The sequence below is a fragment of the Myotis lucifugus genome, unplaced genomic scaffold (assembly GCF_000147115.1).
Source record: "Myotis lucifugus unplaced genomic scaffold, Myoluc2.0 scaffold_729, whole genome shotgun sequence".
NCBI lineage: Eukaryota > Metazoa > Chordata > Mammalia > Chiroptera > Vespertilionidae > Myotis > Myotis lucifugus.
The window spans coordinates 186,929-203,496 of NW_005871777.1; the positions used below are offsets into that span (position 1 = coordinate 186,929).

Genomic DNA, 16,568 nt, shown 5'->3' on the forward strand with positions numbered 1-16,568 from the left:
CCGACCCAAGCTTTCACCACCTTATTATCTGTGTCCATGGGTTATGCACATATATATGCATGTAAGTTCTTTGGTTAATCTCTTCCCACCCACCTTCCCACCCCTGCCTTCCCTCTGAGATTCCACAGTCTGTTCCATGCTTCTATGTCTCCAAATCTCTTTTGTTCATTAGTTTATTTTGTTCTTTAGATTCCACATATGAGTGAGATCATGTGATACTTGTCTTTTTCTGACTGGCTTATTTCACTTAGCATAATACTCTCCAGGTCCATCCATGCTGTCTCAAAGGGTAAGAGGTCCATTTCACTGCTGCATAGTATTCCATTGTGTCAATGTACCACAGCTTTTTTATCCATTCATCTACTCATGAACACTTGGGTTGTTTCCAGATCTTAGCTATTGTAAATTGTACTGCCATGAACATAGGGATGCATGTATTCTTTCTGAATGGTGTTTCACATTTCTTAGAATACATTTCTAGAAGTGGGATCACTGGATCAAATGGCAATCCCATATTTACTTTTTTTTGAAACTCCATACTGTTATTCATAGTGGTTGCACCAGTCTGCATTACCACCAGCAGTGTACTAGGGTTCCCTTTTCTCCACATCCTAACCAGCACTTGTTATTTGTTGATTTGTTGGTAGCCATTCTGACAGATATGAGGTGATACCTCATTTGCTGTTTTAATTTGCATCTCTCATGCCCTTGACCGGAATCGAACCTGGGACCCTTGAGTCCGCAGGCCGACACTCTATCCACTGAGCCAAACCGGTTCGGCTCTTTGCCCATTTTTTAATTGGATTGTTTGTCTTCCTTTTGTTAAGTTAAATGAGTTCCTTATATATTTTTTAAATTAACCCCCCCATTAGATGAATCATTATTTTAAAAGATATGTTTTTATTGATTTTAGAGAGAGAGAAAGGGAGAGGGAGAGAGAGATAGAAACATTGATGAGAGAGAAATATCAACATCAATCTGGGGATGGAGCCCACAACCCAGGCAAATGCCCTGACTGTGAATCGAAGTGGTAACCTCCTCGTGCATGGGTTGATGCTCAACCACTGAGCTACACTGGCCGGGCTCCTCATTCTTTTTAATACTTTTTTTCTTTTTGCTGCTCTAATTCAGGGTTTTTATCTACTTTATCTCCCAAACTGCTATTCAATCCTCTGCTTCATCACCTACTTTTTATTCCTTCCAGTGTATTCTAGATGTCAGGTATCATATTCCCCATTTCTAATTGGTTCTTTTTCATGGTTTCTATGTCTCCTTTCACATTGTTGAAGTTATCACTAAATTTCTTCTAAACATTCCTTTGAGCTTTATATTTGAGAAATTGTTTACCTCAACTTCATTTAGCTTTTCTCCCCTGGAGATGTCCTCAGTTCTTTCATTTGGGGACTATTTCTTTGTTTGCATATTTTGGCTGCATCTTTGATTCCCAGTCTTCATGGGGTGGCCTTATGTAGTAGGTGTCCTGTGGGACCCAGTGGTGCAGTCTCCTTGATCTCCTGACCTGGGTGTTCTAGGAATGTCATTTGTGTGGCTTATGTGGGCCTTGCTGTTGTAATTGAGTCTTGATTGCTGTTGGCCCATTTGTATGTGGGATTGACTTTCAGGCTGACTGACTGTGAGGCTAACCACTGAGCCTGGCATGTGTGTTACTGTGCAGGTACTGACCAAAATAAAAATAAGAAAAAAAAATACAGAAAATAAAAATAAAGAAAATAAAAAATAAAGAAAAAGAAATAAAATAAAAAGGCTCAAAGAAGAAAAAAGAAAAGAAAAAAAAAGAGAAAGGAGGGGGAGAAAAAAGTGGAATTTGCCTCAGCTGTTTAGTGCCCATGCCATGTCCTTTTGGATAAGCTGTTTGCAAAGTTTATTGGACCCAGCGCCAATGTTGTCTGAAGCTGGCCACTTAGTGTGTTGATTCTGGGCCTCTTAGAGACTCTGACGCAGGTTAATGTCAGATACTGTCTGTACCTGGCCCTTGGCAATCTGTTTAAAGCTACAAATGATCCAAAGATTGTGGCTGTCTCTGCTGGGCTTGGCAGTGTATAGGAAGGACCAAGCGTGCTCTAAGGCTAACTTTTACCAGCACTGGGCCCTGGGGCATGTCAACAAACATTCCAACGCCACCTGGAAGCCACTATGGCCTGCCTCTGCCTTCTGGCTGCCTGTTAGGCTCAGTTACTGAAAGAGCCTGTGGTGAATTCAGGAGAATGGGGTGAGTGGATCTTCCATGAAGGGGAGCTGCTGTACAGGCTTCAGGGAAGCTGGTGGGTGTGGTCTCTTCTCCAGAGCCACATGACTGACTCTATCTCAGATTTTGCCCTGACCTTGTAGTCAGGCAGGTGGGGTGCCTGGAGCCCAGAGGTTGGGACTGCGGGAAGACAGGAGGGTAGTTCTATTGGATCTCTTGTGAGGGAGAAGTGCCAGTCAGGTTCACGGGAAAGTGGGGGAAATGGCCCCACCCCAAAGCTAGTCACTGACACCCCCTGAGTCTGCCCAGACTTATACACTGGTCAATGAAACTGACTCCTCAACAGAGCCTAACCTCCTCAGGGTGGGACAAGAGGGAGTCCAGAGAGTGGGGTAATTGTTTTCCCCCAGTCTGATGTTGCATGGAGGGGACTGCTCCACCTAGAAAAGATGGCGACCGTGCCACTGAAGAATGACTCAGCACAGGTATCCCAGCAGCCATCTCGCTGACTCCACCCCAGAGTCCAAACCTCAGACTCTCCCTAGGCAACTCCAGTTTGTACTGCCCTCTCTTCACCAGAACCTAGAGTCAGTGGCTGCAGATGAAATTTTGTGCATTAGCCCTTTAAGAGTGTGCGTGTGTCTCCAGCAGATTCCATCACTCCTTGGCAGACAGAAACCCTGCTGCTTTTTTTTAGTTGAATATTATGTGGGTGCTTCTTCCTGGCTCTGGTGCTCTGGACTGGGAGCATGGCCTGGGGATTAGGCCCCATGCTTGTCAGAGGAACTCCTCACAGAGGTATACCTCCTGAACCTTAGCCACTACCTATGGGAGCGGGGCCAGCCCTTTTCACATCTCTGCCCTTCCTACCAGTCTTGATGTGTTTCTGTAAATCCTTGGTTATAAGAATATTCTTCAGCTTGTCTTTAGTTGTTTATTCAGGGTGGTTATTCTTTAATTTAGTTGTATTTCCAGTTTGGTCCTGGAAGAGGTAAGTGTAAGATCCACCTATTCCACCTCCATTTTGAAAGTCTCTTCCTTGGTTTTAGTGTGTTCTCCCTCTTACTGTTCTCACCAATCAATTGATGAGAACTGTCAGTTACCTCACACATCGAGCTTCTCCTTCCTATTTGACCTAACTCACATCCTCATCAGGTTTCTCCCAGTCATACTGGATTCCTCTTTGCAATTCCTCCTGCTTTGAACCTGACCATCATGGCACTCACATTTCCCCACTGTTAGTCAGAGGATGAGTGTATTAACCCCCTGGGAGACAATAATCTTAGTCATCAGTTTTCCCCAGAATACTGAGCACAGTGTCTAACATATGATGAGAGGTCAATGAATGCTTAATTCCTCTTTATTGCAGATCCAGCCTCCCAATCCCAGCTCCCCCATCCCACCAATATTCCTGCCTTCAGATCCTCCACTTACCTGGCTCCTGGCAAAGACCTGGGTCCGTAGTTCAGATTTCCAACTGCAGCAGCTCCAATATCACGTGCTGAACACTCATCTGCTGGCTGAGGTCATCGCTGTAGCCACCATGAGGTGCCTCCCAGGACTGCACCCTGTGTTCAAGGTACATACTCTACCCTCCATGTCTTCTCTTGCTCACATCCCAGAGAAAGGAAATAATGCCACAGTTACTCGGGATTTAAAAAGCCTAATCCATCTGGCTGGGAACATGAAACAAACCTGCTTTGCAATAATCTAGCATTGATATGGTATTGCGGCAAAGAATCTTCATAGGCGGGAGGGGACAAGAGAAAAATAACTATGGCAAGCCCTTGAATCTTGTGGTCATATTTTTCTGTTTAAAGTCTTTTTATTTTGAGCTAATTATAGATCCACATGCAGTTGTAAGATATAATACACATTGATATCATCTACCCTATTAAATCAAGTCATTTAGCATTTTCTACCCATACTAGTATTGCAAGTCAATTCTCTGAAATTCTCCAGCAATGGGTCTGGATGGGAGTAGGAATATAATTTGTTAAACCAATATGTTGCCGTTAAGCTAGGAATACAAATGGTAGACATGACAAACAGCCAGAGAACCATATCTTAGAATAGAGGTGAAGATAACAAGAGACAGCTATAAACACTATAGTATTGATGGAGAATGTTCTACTGCAACTGAATGTTATGAGGAGCACAAGATAAAAGGGCAAGGATAGCAGGCCGGCTGGTCACTGACATCTACCCAAGAGTGAGGAGACTAAAGATGTGCATTAGCATGGTGGTGACAGGGATGGGAGGGAGGGGATACTGCCTGTGTCATGCCTGTGCAATATTGGAGAAAAAGGCCAGAGGCCTCGGCACTGCCAGGCTTAGAAGCTCACAAAGTAAATACTTGTTGGAATGACCCAAAAATACTGTAATACTATAAACAGCGAGTTCAGTGTCTATTGCTAGGCAAAAGGCAGCAATATAAGACTTGTGCTTGTCTTACAATTGTTTTCCAGATCTCAATGGCACTTTGATACAGGGAACAGGGAAGAGCAGGGAGCAAACATCTATAAGCCTATAAAGCAGAGCAATGGTCATAAAGAGTGTAATCAGGAAAGAAGTCAGTTTGGAGGCAAAGATGAGGTATTGAGTTTTCGATACAAAGAGTTTGAAGTGTTGGTAAGATATGCAAATGAGTATTTGGCAGGCAGAACAACTGAACTGTAATGTCACTGAGAGTTCCAATGCCAACCCTCCTCTGGGCTGTGGTTGTTCGGGGTTCTAGGGTGACATAGACAAAATAGTTACTAATGTAGATCATGGGCTCTCAGGTTTGATAACCTCATGATGCTTTTGCATGACCATCTCCCTCCTAGCTTGAATCACTTATGCCCAATTTTACACTTTAAAATGCCCTTTTACTAGTTAAGCCCCCCTCCACATCCATATTCCCTCACCATAGCAACTCCATCCCATGGCAGACAGTCTTGTTGGAACTCCCAGGAGGGCTAAGCTTGCAGAACTTACCAAGGTTACCTGTGCAAGCTCTGGATTCAGACTGCTCAGGTCTGAAGCCTGAATCCTGGTCTCAGTACTCACCAGATGTGTGTTTAGGGTCCTCATCTCTAAATGAGGATAACTATCTCCATTGTTGGGTTGTTAAGACATTACAGACTAAATGCTAGAAAAATGTCAGTTTTCTGCTGTTATTTTTATTGTCATCATCATTTCTGTCATTGCTGTTAGGAACTCTGTTCTGGGTTCTTTATTCCTTGCTGTTGTCTTAGTGTTTTCTGTGACACCAGCATCCCTCCATGAACTTTCTGAAAAGAACAATATGAGTTCCCTTGATATCTCGATTATGGGAGTATCACTTGTGCCCTTCCCTTTTCCAGCATCAAAAAGCTCTGATCAATATCCAAACTGTCTGAATCCTATATGTTAATCAGGTTAAAACTGAAATAAAAATAATCTAAGATAAAAAGAAGCACATGTCAGAATCGGGTGCATTTTAAAAAAATATATGCTTTTGTTGAGTTTAGAGAGAGAGGAAGGGAGAAGAAGAGATAGAAACATATATGAGAAACACTGATCAGCTGCCTCATGTATGCCCTCTACTGGGGATGAAGCCTGAATTCCAGGCCTGTGTTCTGAATGGGAATCAATCCTGAGACCTATTGTTTCATGGATCAACACTCAACCACTGAGCCACACTAGCTTGGCAGGTGCACTTTTTATTTTTAAAATCTTTATTGTTGAGAGTATTACAAATGTCTCTCTTTGTTCCCCCCATTACCTCCCTCCACCTGGTTCCCACCCCACCCCAGGCCTTCACCACCTTATTGCCTGTATCCATAGGTATATAAGATCTTTGGTTAATCAGATAGGGATATAAGATCTTTGGTTAATCTCTTCCTGCCCCTCTCCCCTTTCCCTTTGAACAGATTCATCAGTCTGTTCCATGTTTCCATGCCTCTGATTTTATTTTATTTATCAGTTTATTTTGTTCATTAGATTTTGTTTGTTTATTTTTAGATTCAATTGTTGATAGATATGTATTTATTGCCATTTTATTCTTCATATTTATAATCTTTTTTCTCTTCTTATTCTTCTTCCTTTTCTTAAAGAATACCTTTCAATATTTCATGTAATACTGGTTTGGTGGTGATGAACTCCTTTAGCTTTTTCTTGTTTGTGAAGCTCTTTATCTGACCTTCAATTCTAAATGATAGCTTTGCTGGGTAGAGCAATCTTGGTAGTAGGTCCTTGCTATTCATCACTTTGAGTATTTCTTGCTACTCCCTTCTGGCCTGCAAAGTTTCTATTAAGAAATGAGTTGACAGTTGTATGGGAGCTCCCTTGTAGATAACTAACTGCTTTCCTCTTGCTACTTTTAAAATTCTCTATCTTTAACCCATGGCATTTTAATTATGATGTGTCTTATTGTGGATCTCTTTGGGTTTCTCTTGTTTGGGACTCTCTGTGCTTCCTGGTCTTGGAAGTCTATTACTTTTACCAAGTAGGGCAAGTTTTCTGTCATTATTTCTTCAAATAGGTTTTCAATATTTTGCTCTCTCTATCTCTTCCTTCTGGAACCCCATAATGCAAATGTTGGTATGCCTGAAGTTGTCCCAGAGACTCCTTACACTATCTTCATATTTTTTAATTCTTTTTTCTTTTTACTATTCTGATTAGGTGTTTTTTCTTCCTCATATTCCACATATTGATTTGATTCTCAGAATCCTCTAACTCTACTGTAGAATCCCTGTACATGATTCTTTATTTCAGTTAGTGTATGCTTAATTTCTGACCAGTCCTTTTTCATATCTTTGACATTTTCTCTAAGATCCTTGAAAGTCTCACTAAGTCTCTTGACACTCTCATTAATTCCCTTGAAACCCTCATTAAGTCCCTTGAAGCACTCATTAAGATCCTTAGGTAACCTTATAACTATTGTTTTGAATTCTGTATCCAGTAGTTTGCTTGCTTCCATTTCTTTCATTTGTAACATGTTTCTTTGTCTCCTCATTTTGACTGCCTCCCTGTTTTTGCTTCTATGTATTAGATAGAGATGTTATGTCTCCTGGAATTGGTAGATTGGCCTTGTGTACTAGGTGTCCTATAGCGCCCAGTCGTTCAGTCTCCCCAGTCACCTGAGCTGCACACTCTAGGTGTGCCCCTGTATGATTTATGTGCACAGTCTTATTGTAGTTGAGCCTTGATTGTTGTTGGCATCACTTGGAGGAATTAACCTCCAGGCCAATTGGCTGTGAGGACCTGCTGTGACTACAGTGGAAGAGCTGCTATTCAGGAGACACTCCTATGGAGCAATACTTGCTTCAGTGGGGCTTTGGTGCACACACTTCGTCTTCCTCCTGAGTGTGTTGCTTGTGAATGAGTAGAGCTGTAATCTGGTATGCTCTGAAGCTGGTTGACAGATGAAGAAATTAACATTTAGGGGGTATATGGCCTTGAACAAGTATCAGAATGAGGGTTAAAACCCAGGACTCAAACCCAGGTCATTCTAGCTCCAGAGCTGCACTCACAGTAGAGTCATGGAGAGCATGAGAGTTAGTGATCATAGCAGCAGAAGGAAACCAGCGTGCAACGGCACTGGCAGGGAGGAAAAGATCCAGAGGAGAGAATGTCACCAGGCTGAGTGCCACTCCCTACAAGGGAGGACCCAAGCATGGACTCCATTAACAACCCTTCTCTAATCTTCATCCAGCTCCTGATCCCACACACGCGCTACACCATGGAGGTTAACATCAGAGCGCGGACCCAATTCGACTCTGATAGTGGAATATTTAATCAGGTAACGAGGAAATGGGGGCATAGGGCTGCCTAATCTTTCATCTCTCTACAACCTCCCGCAATCTTCACAGTCTCAGACAACCTAGTATGAATGTCCTGACCCTTAAACCTATGTGCCTGTTCCTTTTGTACCTTTAATTTTGTAAACTCCAACACTGAACCCCTTATATAAGACTCTGCAGCTCTTCTATTTCATGAGACCTGTCAACCCTCAAATTCCAGGCAATGAGCACAGGTGGAGGAGGCTATGTGCCGTTGTTTCATCGGGCCATGGCTCAACTGACCTACCGCTCCCTCTGTCCTCCTGAAGATCTGGCTGACCGGGGCCTGCTGGGAATCCCAAGTGCTCTCTATGCCCATGATGCTTTACGGCTCTGGGAGATCATTGCCCGGTGGGTGAGAGTGGGAGCTGAGAAATGGATGGCCATTGGGGAGAGGGAGAGTGGGTCTCTGTCTTGAGGTCAGCATGAGGAACATGAAAGAAGAAGGTTCACACAGGGGGAGCAGAGGACTCAATCCTGGGAGAGATGAGGAAGAGTGAGGAGACAGTGGATAGGATCTGAAAAGAAGGAAAGTAGAATAAGAGCGTAGGTTGTGAGACCTGGGAATGGGGAGATGGGGATCTAGAAGAACCAGGGTTTTGTTAGGGAGAATGGTTATTAATCACGTTTAGGGAGCTATTAATACTAAGGATCCATAATTCCTTCCTTTCTAAACTAGTGTGTAGAATGAGTCCAGGGATGTCCCAAAAAGTAAGTCTTGTAAAATCTGTGTCCAGATACAGTGGATGGACCTTGGCTGAGGCCACAGAAAAGGAGTAGCAATCAGAGGCTAGGGCTTTCTACTCTTAACGAGCTCAGCTCCCTTCTCCTCTGGGCAGGTACGTGGAAGGGATCATCCACCTCTTCTACCACGGGGATGACGTCGTGAGAGGGGACCCTGAGCTGCAGGCCTGGTGTCGGGAGATCACTGAGGTGGGGCTGTGCCAGGCCCAGGACCGAGGTAAGTTCCCTCCCCAGAGAAGAAAGCTCCTCAGACACTGCCCAGAGTCTCTTGTCAGCCTTGGTCTTCTGGGGAAATGAACCCAACAACTCAACACCCTCTCGCCCTCCACACATGAAGCATATGAATACCATTCTCACCTCCAAAGTGTTAGGACAGTCCTACAAATCCAAGGATTTTCCTCCTCAGAGTAACTGACTATCAACCTTTATTACCATCCCCCCATTCCTGCCACTGATGCCTCCAACCTCCACAGCATAGAGCCCAGTGGGTACAGAATCCCAACCAGTGGGGGATCTGCCCAGGCCCTGCTTGCGCTCTCTGATGCTCTTCCTAAGAAAATAAGTGGGGAAAATGTTCCCACCAAAGTCCATGATGAACCTCTCTGGCTTTCTCTCCCTTCTCCTCTTGCCTGCTACTGTCCACCACACACAGAAGAGGATCCAAGCACAATGACCACAGTGCAGGGTCATTTCTAGGTGAAGACTGAATCTCAGATTTCCCTAGCCAGTGCATTTCATCACTAAGCTCTAGCTACTACCTTTCATTCTTCCACTCCACATTTTAATCTATGAAGAAGAAATACAGTGTTTTTGAGCTTTGCCTAGTTTCATCTTCCTCTCTGTAGCACACATGTGCCAACCTCATCTGTTTCAAATTGTCCTTCAGGCCCTGCCCCCGCGTACTTCACACCAACACCTTGAGTCCCATCCTCAGCCTGTGGGACAAGTACAAAAATTTACTGGGAAGCTATTATGGCCAGGACATGGGAATACAAGGTTTAATATACCAATGCCAGACCCTTGGAGGGACGCTTTCTTTGGAGGGTCTGGGAAACACCCCACCACCCTGACCCTTTCAGGACCAAATGTTCTCTCATACTTTTCAGTTCTGTTCTTCAAGCATCCCAAGCCCCAAAAGATGCTTCTTCCTCTCCCTGGCCATTCTCTTCCCATGACATATCTACCTTAATCATTTACAAAATACAGTCATATATAAGCTTTAAGCTCTGATTCCCCCATCTCCCTCAACTTTCAATGTTCTCTCTGCCCTATTATTCCCACGTTATTCTCATTAAAGGCCACACACTAATATTTGTTTCTAAAGTACTGGTTTCTGCCTCTTTCCTTCTATGTGACCTTGAGCTATCCACTAGATCTCTTTCACTTTGACTTTTAGTTTCCGTAAAGCTAAAATGGACAAAATATTTGGCAACCATTCTCACTTAGTACCTGACAGAATGTTTGAGACCCAGTGATATAATGTGTGACAGTGCTGAAACCTGCTTAGTATATAGTGTTAGATGAGTTTAATCATATGCTCGACCCCACACAAAAATACCTCCCCAATATGATCAGCAGGTGAAATAGGAGAGTCCAGACTCTGCCATGCAATAGATGACCTTGGTCAGGCATCAAACTCTATGACCCCATCTCACTGTATTCATCATGTTTGTTTATTCTGCAATTTTGATACTTTGACATCTTGGAGTCTTGCTGACCCAGAAGGCACCACCCTTCCCAGGGCCAGCTGATTCTCAGATATAGCAAACAACTCCCCTGGGAGCATGCTTTTCATATGCCAGAAGTCCCAACCACCACCTGTATTGAGCTCTTACACTCTGGGCCGCTATTCCCCTGGCCTAATCACCTCGGGCCAGGTACCAGACAAGGGACAGCTACCACACTCCAGAGCCCACTGGAATTATAGCAACTAGCCTGTCCTAAACCTGCTTATTCTGCCTTGCTTGTTCCTTCTCATGGAAACCGTGACAAAGGCTCCTGCTGTCTTTTCCCCTCACCCCTCTGCCTCTTGACCAAACCTGGTGCTTCCAGTGTGGTCCCCTGTGGTGCGGCAGGTACCCATCTCTTGGGATCTGTGAGTATAACACATATCTTTTCCATGGCAGTTATCTCCTGACCTGTTGGCCTCAGCACAACTGGATAATAATAGAAACTATATTTTAAAACACTTGCCTGTATATTGAGTGGAATGGATAGCTGACTTTCACACCCTTCCTGTAGTTTAACTGAATGAATTACTTCTCTTTCTCTGCATCATTACCCAGCTATCCATCAGCACTGAACCGCTTTTGGGGAGTCAGAAATTTTGTTGAAATACAACAAACCTAGAGAGAGGTACAGAAATCATAGGTATACAACTTATGATGTGTTACTATGGTGACACACCTGTATAATTAGCATGAAGATCAAGAATCAGAACTTTACCAGCTCCCTCAGAAAGCCCCTTGTGTACTCTTCCAGTCATACCCACGTGAAAGTAACCATAACCTTGACTTGTAGGTCGGTTAGTTTTACTTGACCTTCCACAGGTGGAAATACAAACATGCACTTGCTTCATTCTCTGAACACTATGTCTGAGATTTTTCCCACTTTGGTGCATGCAGCATGTAGTTTGTTCATTATCATTGTGGTAACTTCCATTTTATAATTATGGCACCATTTATTTTTCCTTTTTGCTACTGATGGGCAATTAGTATTGTTTCCAGTTTGGGGCGATCAATATTAGTGCTATTGTGAACATTTCTGTGTGTGTTTGCCTGTTCTATTAATACCTAGGTGTTGATCAGATAGACCATAAATATGTGAAAATCAGCTTCAGTAGTTATTGACCCTTTTCCAAGGTGGTTGTTCTGGTTTCCACTCCTTTCATCAGAGTTTCAGAGCTCCATATAGTCTCAAATACATGAAAATATTTTTCTATCTTTTTTAGTTAGCATTTTTGGTGGATATGTAGATGTATCATATTGTGTATTTAAGTTGAATTTCCCTAAAGACTAGGGAGTACTTTTTTCTTGGTTTAAGAGTCATTGAGATATCCTCCTTTATGACGTGCCTATTAAAGTCTTTTACCCTTATACCTTTAGGGTTGTAGCCTTTATCTTGTGATTTTTTTTACAATATATTTTATTGATTTTTTACAGGGAGGAAGGGAGTGGGATAGAGAGTTAGAAACATCAATGAGAAACATCAATCAGCTGCCTCCTGCACGCCCCCTACTGGGGATGTGCCCGCAGCCAAGGCACATGCCCTTGACCAGAATCGAAACTGGGACCCTTCAGTCCGCAGGCCGAAGCTCTATCCACTGAGCCAAACCGGTTAGGGCTATCTTGTGATTTTTTAATTGAGGTCTAATTGATATAAATTATTAATTTCAGATTTACAACGTAATGATTCATTATTTATCTGTATTGTGAAATGATCACCACAGTAAGGCTAGTCAATATCCATCACCACACATAGTTACCCAGTGTTTCCTTTGATGAGAACTTTTATGATCTACTCTTTTAGCAACTTTCAAATATACAATACAGTATTATTAACTATAGTCACCATGCTGTATATTACATCCCATGACTTGTTTATTTTATAACTGGAAGTTTGTAACTTTTGACCACATTCACCCATTTCACCCACCTTTATTCCCACCTCTGGCAACCGCCAATCTGTTCTCTGTGTCTATGATCTCAGGATTCCCCCCCCCCCATTTTTTTTTAAGATTCCATGTATAAGTGAAATCATAGAATATTTGATCTCTTTCGGTCTATTTTTTTTCATTTAGCATACTGTCCATCCAGGTGGTCACAAATGGAAAGATTTCCTTCTTTTCTGTGGCTAAATAATATTCATATACATATATAATTTTTTTAATTCATTCATCCATTGATGAATACATAAGTTGTTTCCATGCCTTTTTAAAAAATGTTTTTAAATTTACTTTTGGAGAGATGGTAAGGGTGAGAGAGAGAGAAATATAGGTGTTATTGAGGAACAAGACTATTGAATAGCTGTCTCCTGCATGCCCCTACTGGGGATGGAGCCCGCCATCCATAACCTGGTATGTGCACTGACAGGGAATTGAATCACCAACCTTTTGGTACACAGGACAATGCACAACCAATTGAGCCATACCAACAATGGTGGTTGCTTCCATGTCTTGGCTATGGTAAATAATGCTGCAATGAACTTGGGGTGCAGATATCTTTTCAAGTCAGTGTTTTTGTTTTCTTTGGATAAATATCCAGAAGTGTATTTGCTGGATCTAATGGTAATTCTATTTAATTTTTTTTGAAGAATTCCCATACTGGTTTCCATAGTGGCTTCACCAATTTACATTCCCATGAACAATGCACAAGGCTTCTCTTTTCTCCACAGCCTTGCCAATACTTGTTATTCCTTGTATTTTTATAATAGTCATTCTAACAGGTGTGAGTTGACATCTCATTATGATTTTGATTTACATTTCCCTGATTATTAGTGATGTTGAGCATTTTTTCATGTACCTGTTGGCCATCTGTGAGTGTTTGGGAAAATGTCTATTCAGATCTTCTGTCCACTTTTTAATTGGACTTCTGGTTTATGATGCTATTGAGTTGTATTAGTTCTTTACATATTTTGGATATTAACCTTATTAAATATGTGGTTTGCAAATACTTTCTCCCATTTGGTAGGTTGCCTTTTTATTTCATTGATAATTTCCTTTGCTGTGCAGAAGTTGTTTAGCCTGATGTAGTTCCATTTGTGTGTTTTTGCTTTTGTTGCCTTTGCTTTTGCAAATCCAAACGTCATCACCAAGACTGATGTTTTTATCTAGGAGTATTATAGTTTCAGGACTTTAATCAATTTTTCCTTTATTTGTGTGTGTGGTATAAAATAGCAGTCCAGTTTCATTCTTTTGCATGTGGCTGCCAGTTTTCCCAACACCATTTATTGAAGACATTGTCCTCTCCCCATTGTATATTCCTGGCTCCCTTTTTGGGCTCACTTTTCTGTTCCATTGATCTAGGTATCTGCTGTATGCCCAACACCATACTGATTTGATTAAATTTGCTTTGTTATACTGTTTGAAATCAGGAAACAGGATGAGGATGCCTTGAACTCTGTTCTTCTCTCTCAAGATTTCTGTGGCTATTTGTGGTCTTTACTGATTCCATAAATTGTAGATTGATTTACTCTATTTCTTTGAAGAATGCAATTGGAAATTCATAGGGATTGCATTGAATGTATATGTTGCCTTGGGTAGTATGGACATTTTATAATATTAATTCTTCCAATCCATGATAATAGAATATCTTTCCATTTATTTATCTTCAATTTCTTTCTTCAATGTCTTATGGTTTTCACTGTACAGGTATTTCACCTCCTTGGTTCAATATATTTCTAGCTATTTTATTCTTTTTGATGCAGTATATATTTATGTGAATGAATGAATGAATGAATGCACACTAATCATAACATAATCTCCAGACACTAGCACTCATTCCCTTATCTTTTTCAGGGATGGCAGTTTCTAAACTTTGGTATTTCTTCTCCTAGGTTTTCCTGTCTCCTTCCAGTCTCGGGCTCAGCTCTGCCATTTCCTTACCATGTGCATTTTCAGATGCACTGCCCAGCATGCAGCAGTCAACTTCAGCCAGGTATGGACAACTGAGAGCCTGGGTCCCTGAGGGAAAGTGCCTGGTCTAGGGTATGTTTGAAGGAAAGAGTTGGGAGCTAGAGCCCTGCATATCAGAGTGTCTGGTTGACTCCAGATTCTTCCCCCCCCCCAGCATGACTGTTTTTTCTGGGTCCCTAATGCCCCATGCACAATGCGGATGCCCCCTCCTACCACCAAGGAAGATGTGACAATGGCCACACTGATGGGCTCACTCCCAGATGTCCGGCAGAGCTGTCTTCAGATGCTTTTGATGAGGCAACTGGACCAGCAGCAACCAGACATGGTAAGAGGAGATTTGGGGAATTTGGGGGCAGTGATAACAGAAAAGAAATTGCAGAATGTGGGGCTGAGCTCTGATTCTTGTGTCTTGGAACTAGAAGCTGATCAATCCTTCTTTTCTGCTTCAGGTGCCCCTGGGGTATCACACAGAAGAACATTTCTCAGGCCCTGAGCCCAAGGCTATTTTAAGACAATTTCAAGCAGACCTGGACAACCTGGAAAGGGAGATAGTGGCCCGGAATGAGCAGCTAGACATTCCCTATGAATACCTGAAGCCGAGCTGCATAGAGAACAGTGTTGCTGTCTGAGCCCCACTATAATGGCTTTTCAAAGACCACAGGCCAATACTAGGGTTAACATTTTCCTTTTGAGTTTTATGTTTTCCTGGATCTGAGTTGCTATGGTTCTATTTTCTTTTCTATCCAAGTTCCCGCCCTGAATATATGACTATCCTGAGGCACTGTCCCACTTCCAGGTCATCTAACAGAATGACCTTTAACTTGAAAACACATTCCTTAAAGAGATCAACTATTCACTCATGTAGATTCTCCTATCTCTAGAAAATTTGTCTTTTTCATTTATTATATAATCATTTTGAGATAGATTTGTTAATATCGTGTGAGATGAATATTCAATTCCATTTTTTTTTCTTTTGGAAAATCTATTATACCAGCACAGTTTATTTAAGAGCCCATCCTCTCTCACTGATCTATAATGCTAGCATATATCACTTTGCCAAATCAGAATGGAAATATTTTTGAGATTTCTAATCTATGTTTTCATTAATGTGTCTGTCTTATACTATACCATACTGACATAATTACTACAACTTTATAATTAAAATCACCTACTATTTTGTAGCATAGATCCATCAATTTGTCTTTTAGAGGTGACAGCTTTTCTTGGACTTAGGACCTTTCATGTACATATTAAAATCAGCTTGTTATTCTCCAAATATAGTGTGTTGTGATTTGTTTGTGTCAGTGCACTCATTTATATAAAGTGTTCAGTCTTAAACCAACTTTGCATTCTTGAGATATACCCAATTTGCCACTGTATACACTGTTGAATTCCATTGTAGTATCCCAGGCTTGCTAAGAACCAGGTGCCCTTTCAAACCAACCACTCAACTTCCCAATCCTTTCTGACTTCTTTTGGTTTCTCTCTATAACCAATCCATTTACTAGATCATCTGGGTTCTGAGTTCCTTATTGAATCTGATCACTTTCCCAGCCTTGGTACCTCCCCTTTATGGTTGCTATCTTAGCTCCTATGGGCATGCCTCACAAAAGTACCTCCTCCTATGTTATCTTGGCTTCAATTGGGTAGGAGCCAATCAAAGGGGACATCTGTAATACATACAAAAATAAAGGTAAATTTTTAAAATGAGAGATTTTTAAAAGAAAAAAGAAATAAAACCTTAGAAATAAAAAAACACACATCTGATTTGAGGGGAAAAACACGTGATCAAGCTTCTGGTTTGAGATGGAGAAAAGAACCTACTCTTTTATCTCATCTTACTCCCAAAGTACAATAAATGTGATGCTAAAATAATAACAAAGACTCAAACAGACACATATTTAAACAGAAAATACATTTCTCAGACACCCCTCTTCCAGCCAGAGTTGGCCATTTGACTAACTGTAGTCTATAGTATATGAACAGAAGTGATGTGTGCCATTTCAGACCACGTCCTCAAAAATAATGGGCTTGTGAGTGAGTACCAAAGCCCCATCGAAGCAAGTCTAGCCCCAGAGGGGTGTCTCCACCACAGAAGTTCTCCCACTGCAGACACAGGTGATTCTCACAGCCAATTGGCCTGGAGGTCAATTCCTCCAGTGATAACTACAACAATCAA

At 41.9% G+C, this 16,568-nt stretch overlaps 1 protein-coding gene across 1 annotated transcript in view; it reads left to right on the forward strand.

Annotated features, from left to right (window-relative positions):
- The window catches only part of LOC102428351 (arachidonate 12-lipoxygenase, 12S-type-like), a 20,026-nt gene extending 5,008 nt beyond the window's left edge, over positions 1–15,018 (forward strand). Inside the window, exons 8-14 of the mRNA XM_006105855.1 lie at positions 3,576–3,785; positions 7,887–7,973; positions 8,195–8,364; positions 8,853–8,974; positions 14,311–14,411; positions 14,544–14,714; positions 14,839–15,018. Of these exons, the coding sequence (XP_006105917.1) occupies positions 3,576–3,785; positions 7,887–7,973; positions 8,195–8,364; positions 8,853–8,974; positions 14,311–14,411; positions 14,544–14,714; positions 14,839–15,018 (1,041 nt within the window). The remainder of the gene's footprint in view (positions 1–3,575; positions 3,786–7,886; positions 7,974–8,194; positions 8,365–8,852; positions 8,975–14,310; positions 14,412–14,543; positions 14,715–14,838) is intronic.
- The last annotated feature ends 1,550 nt before the right edge of the window (positions 15,019–16,568 follow it).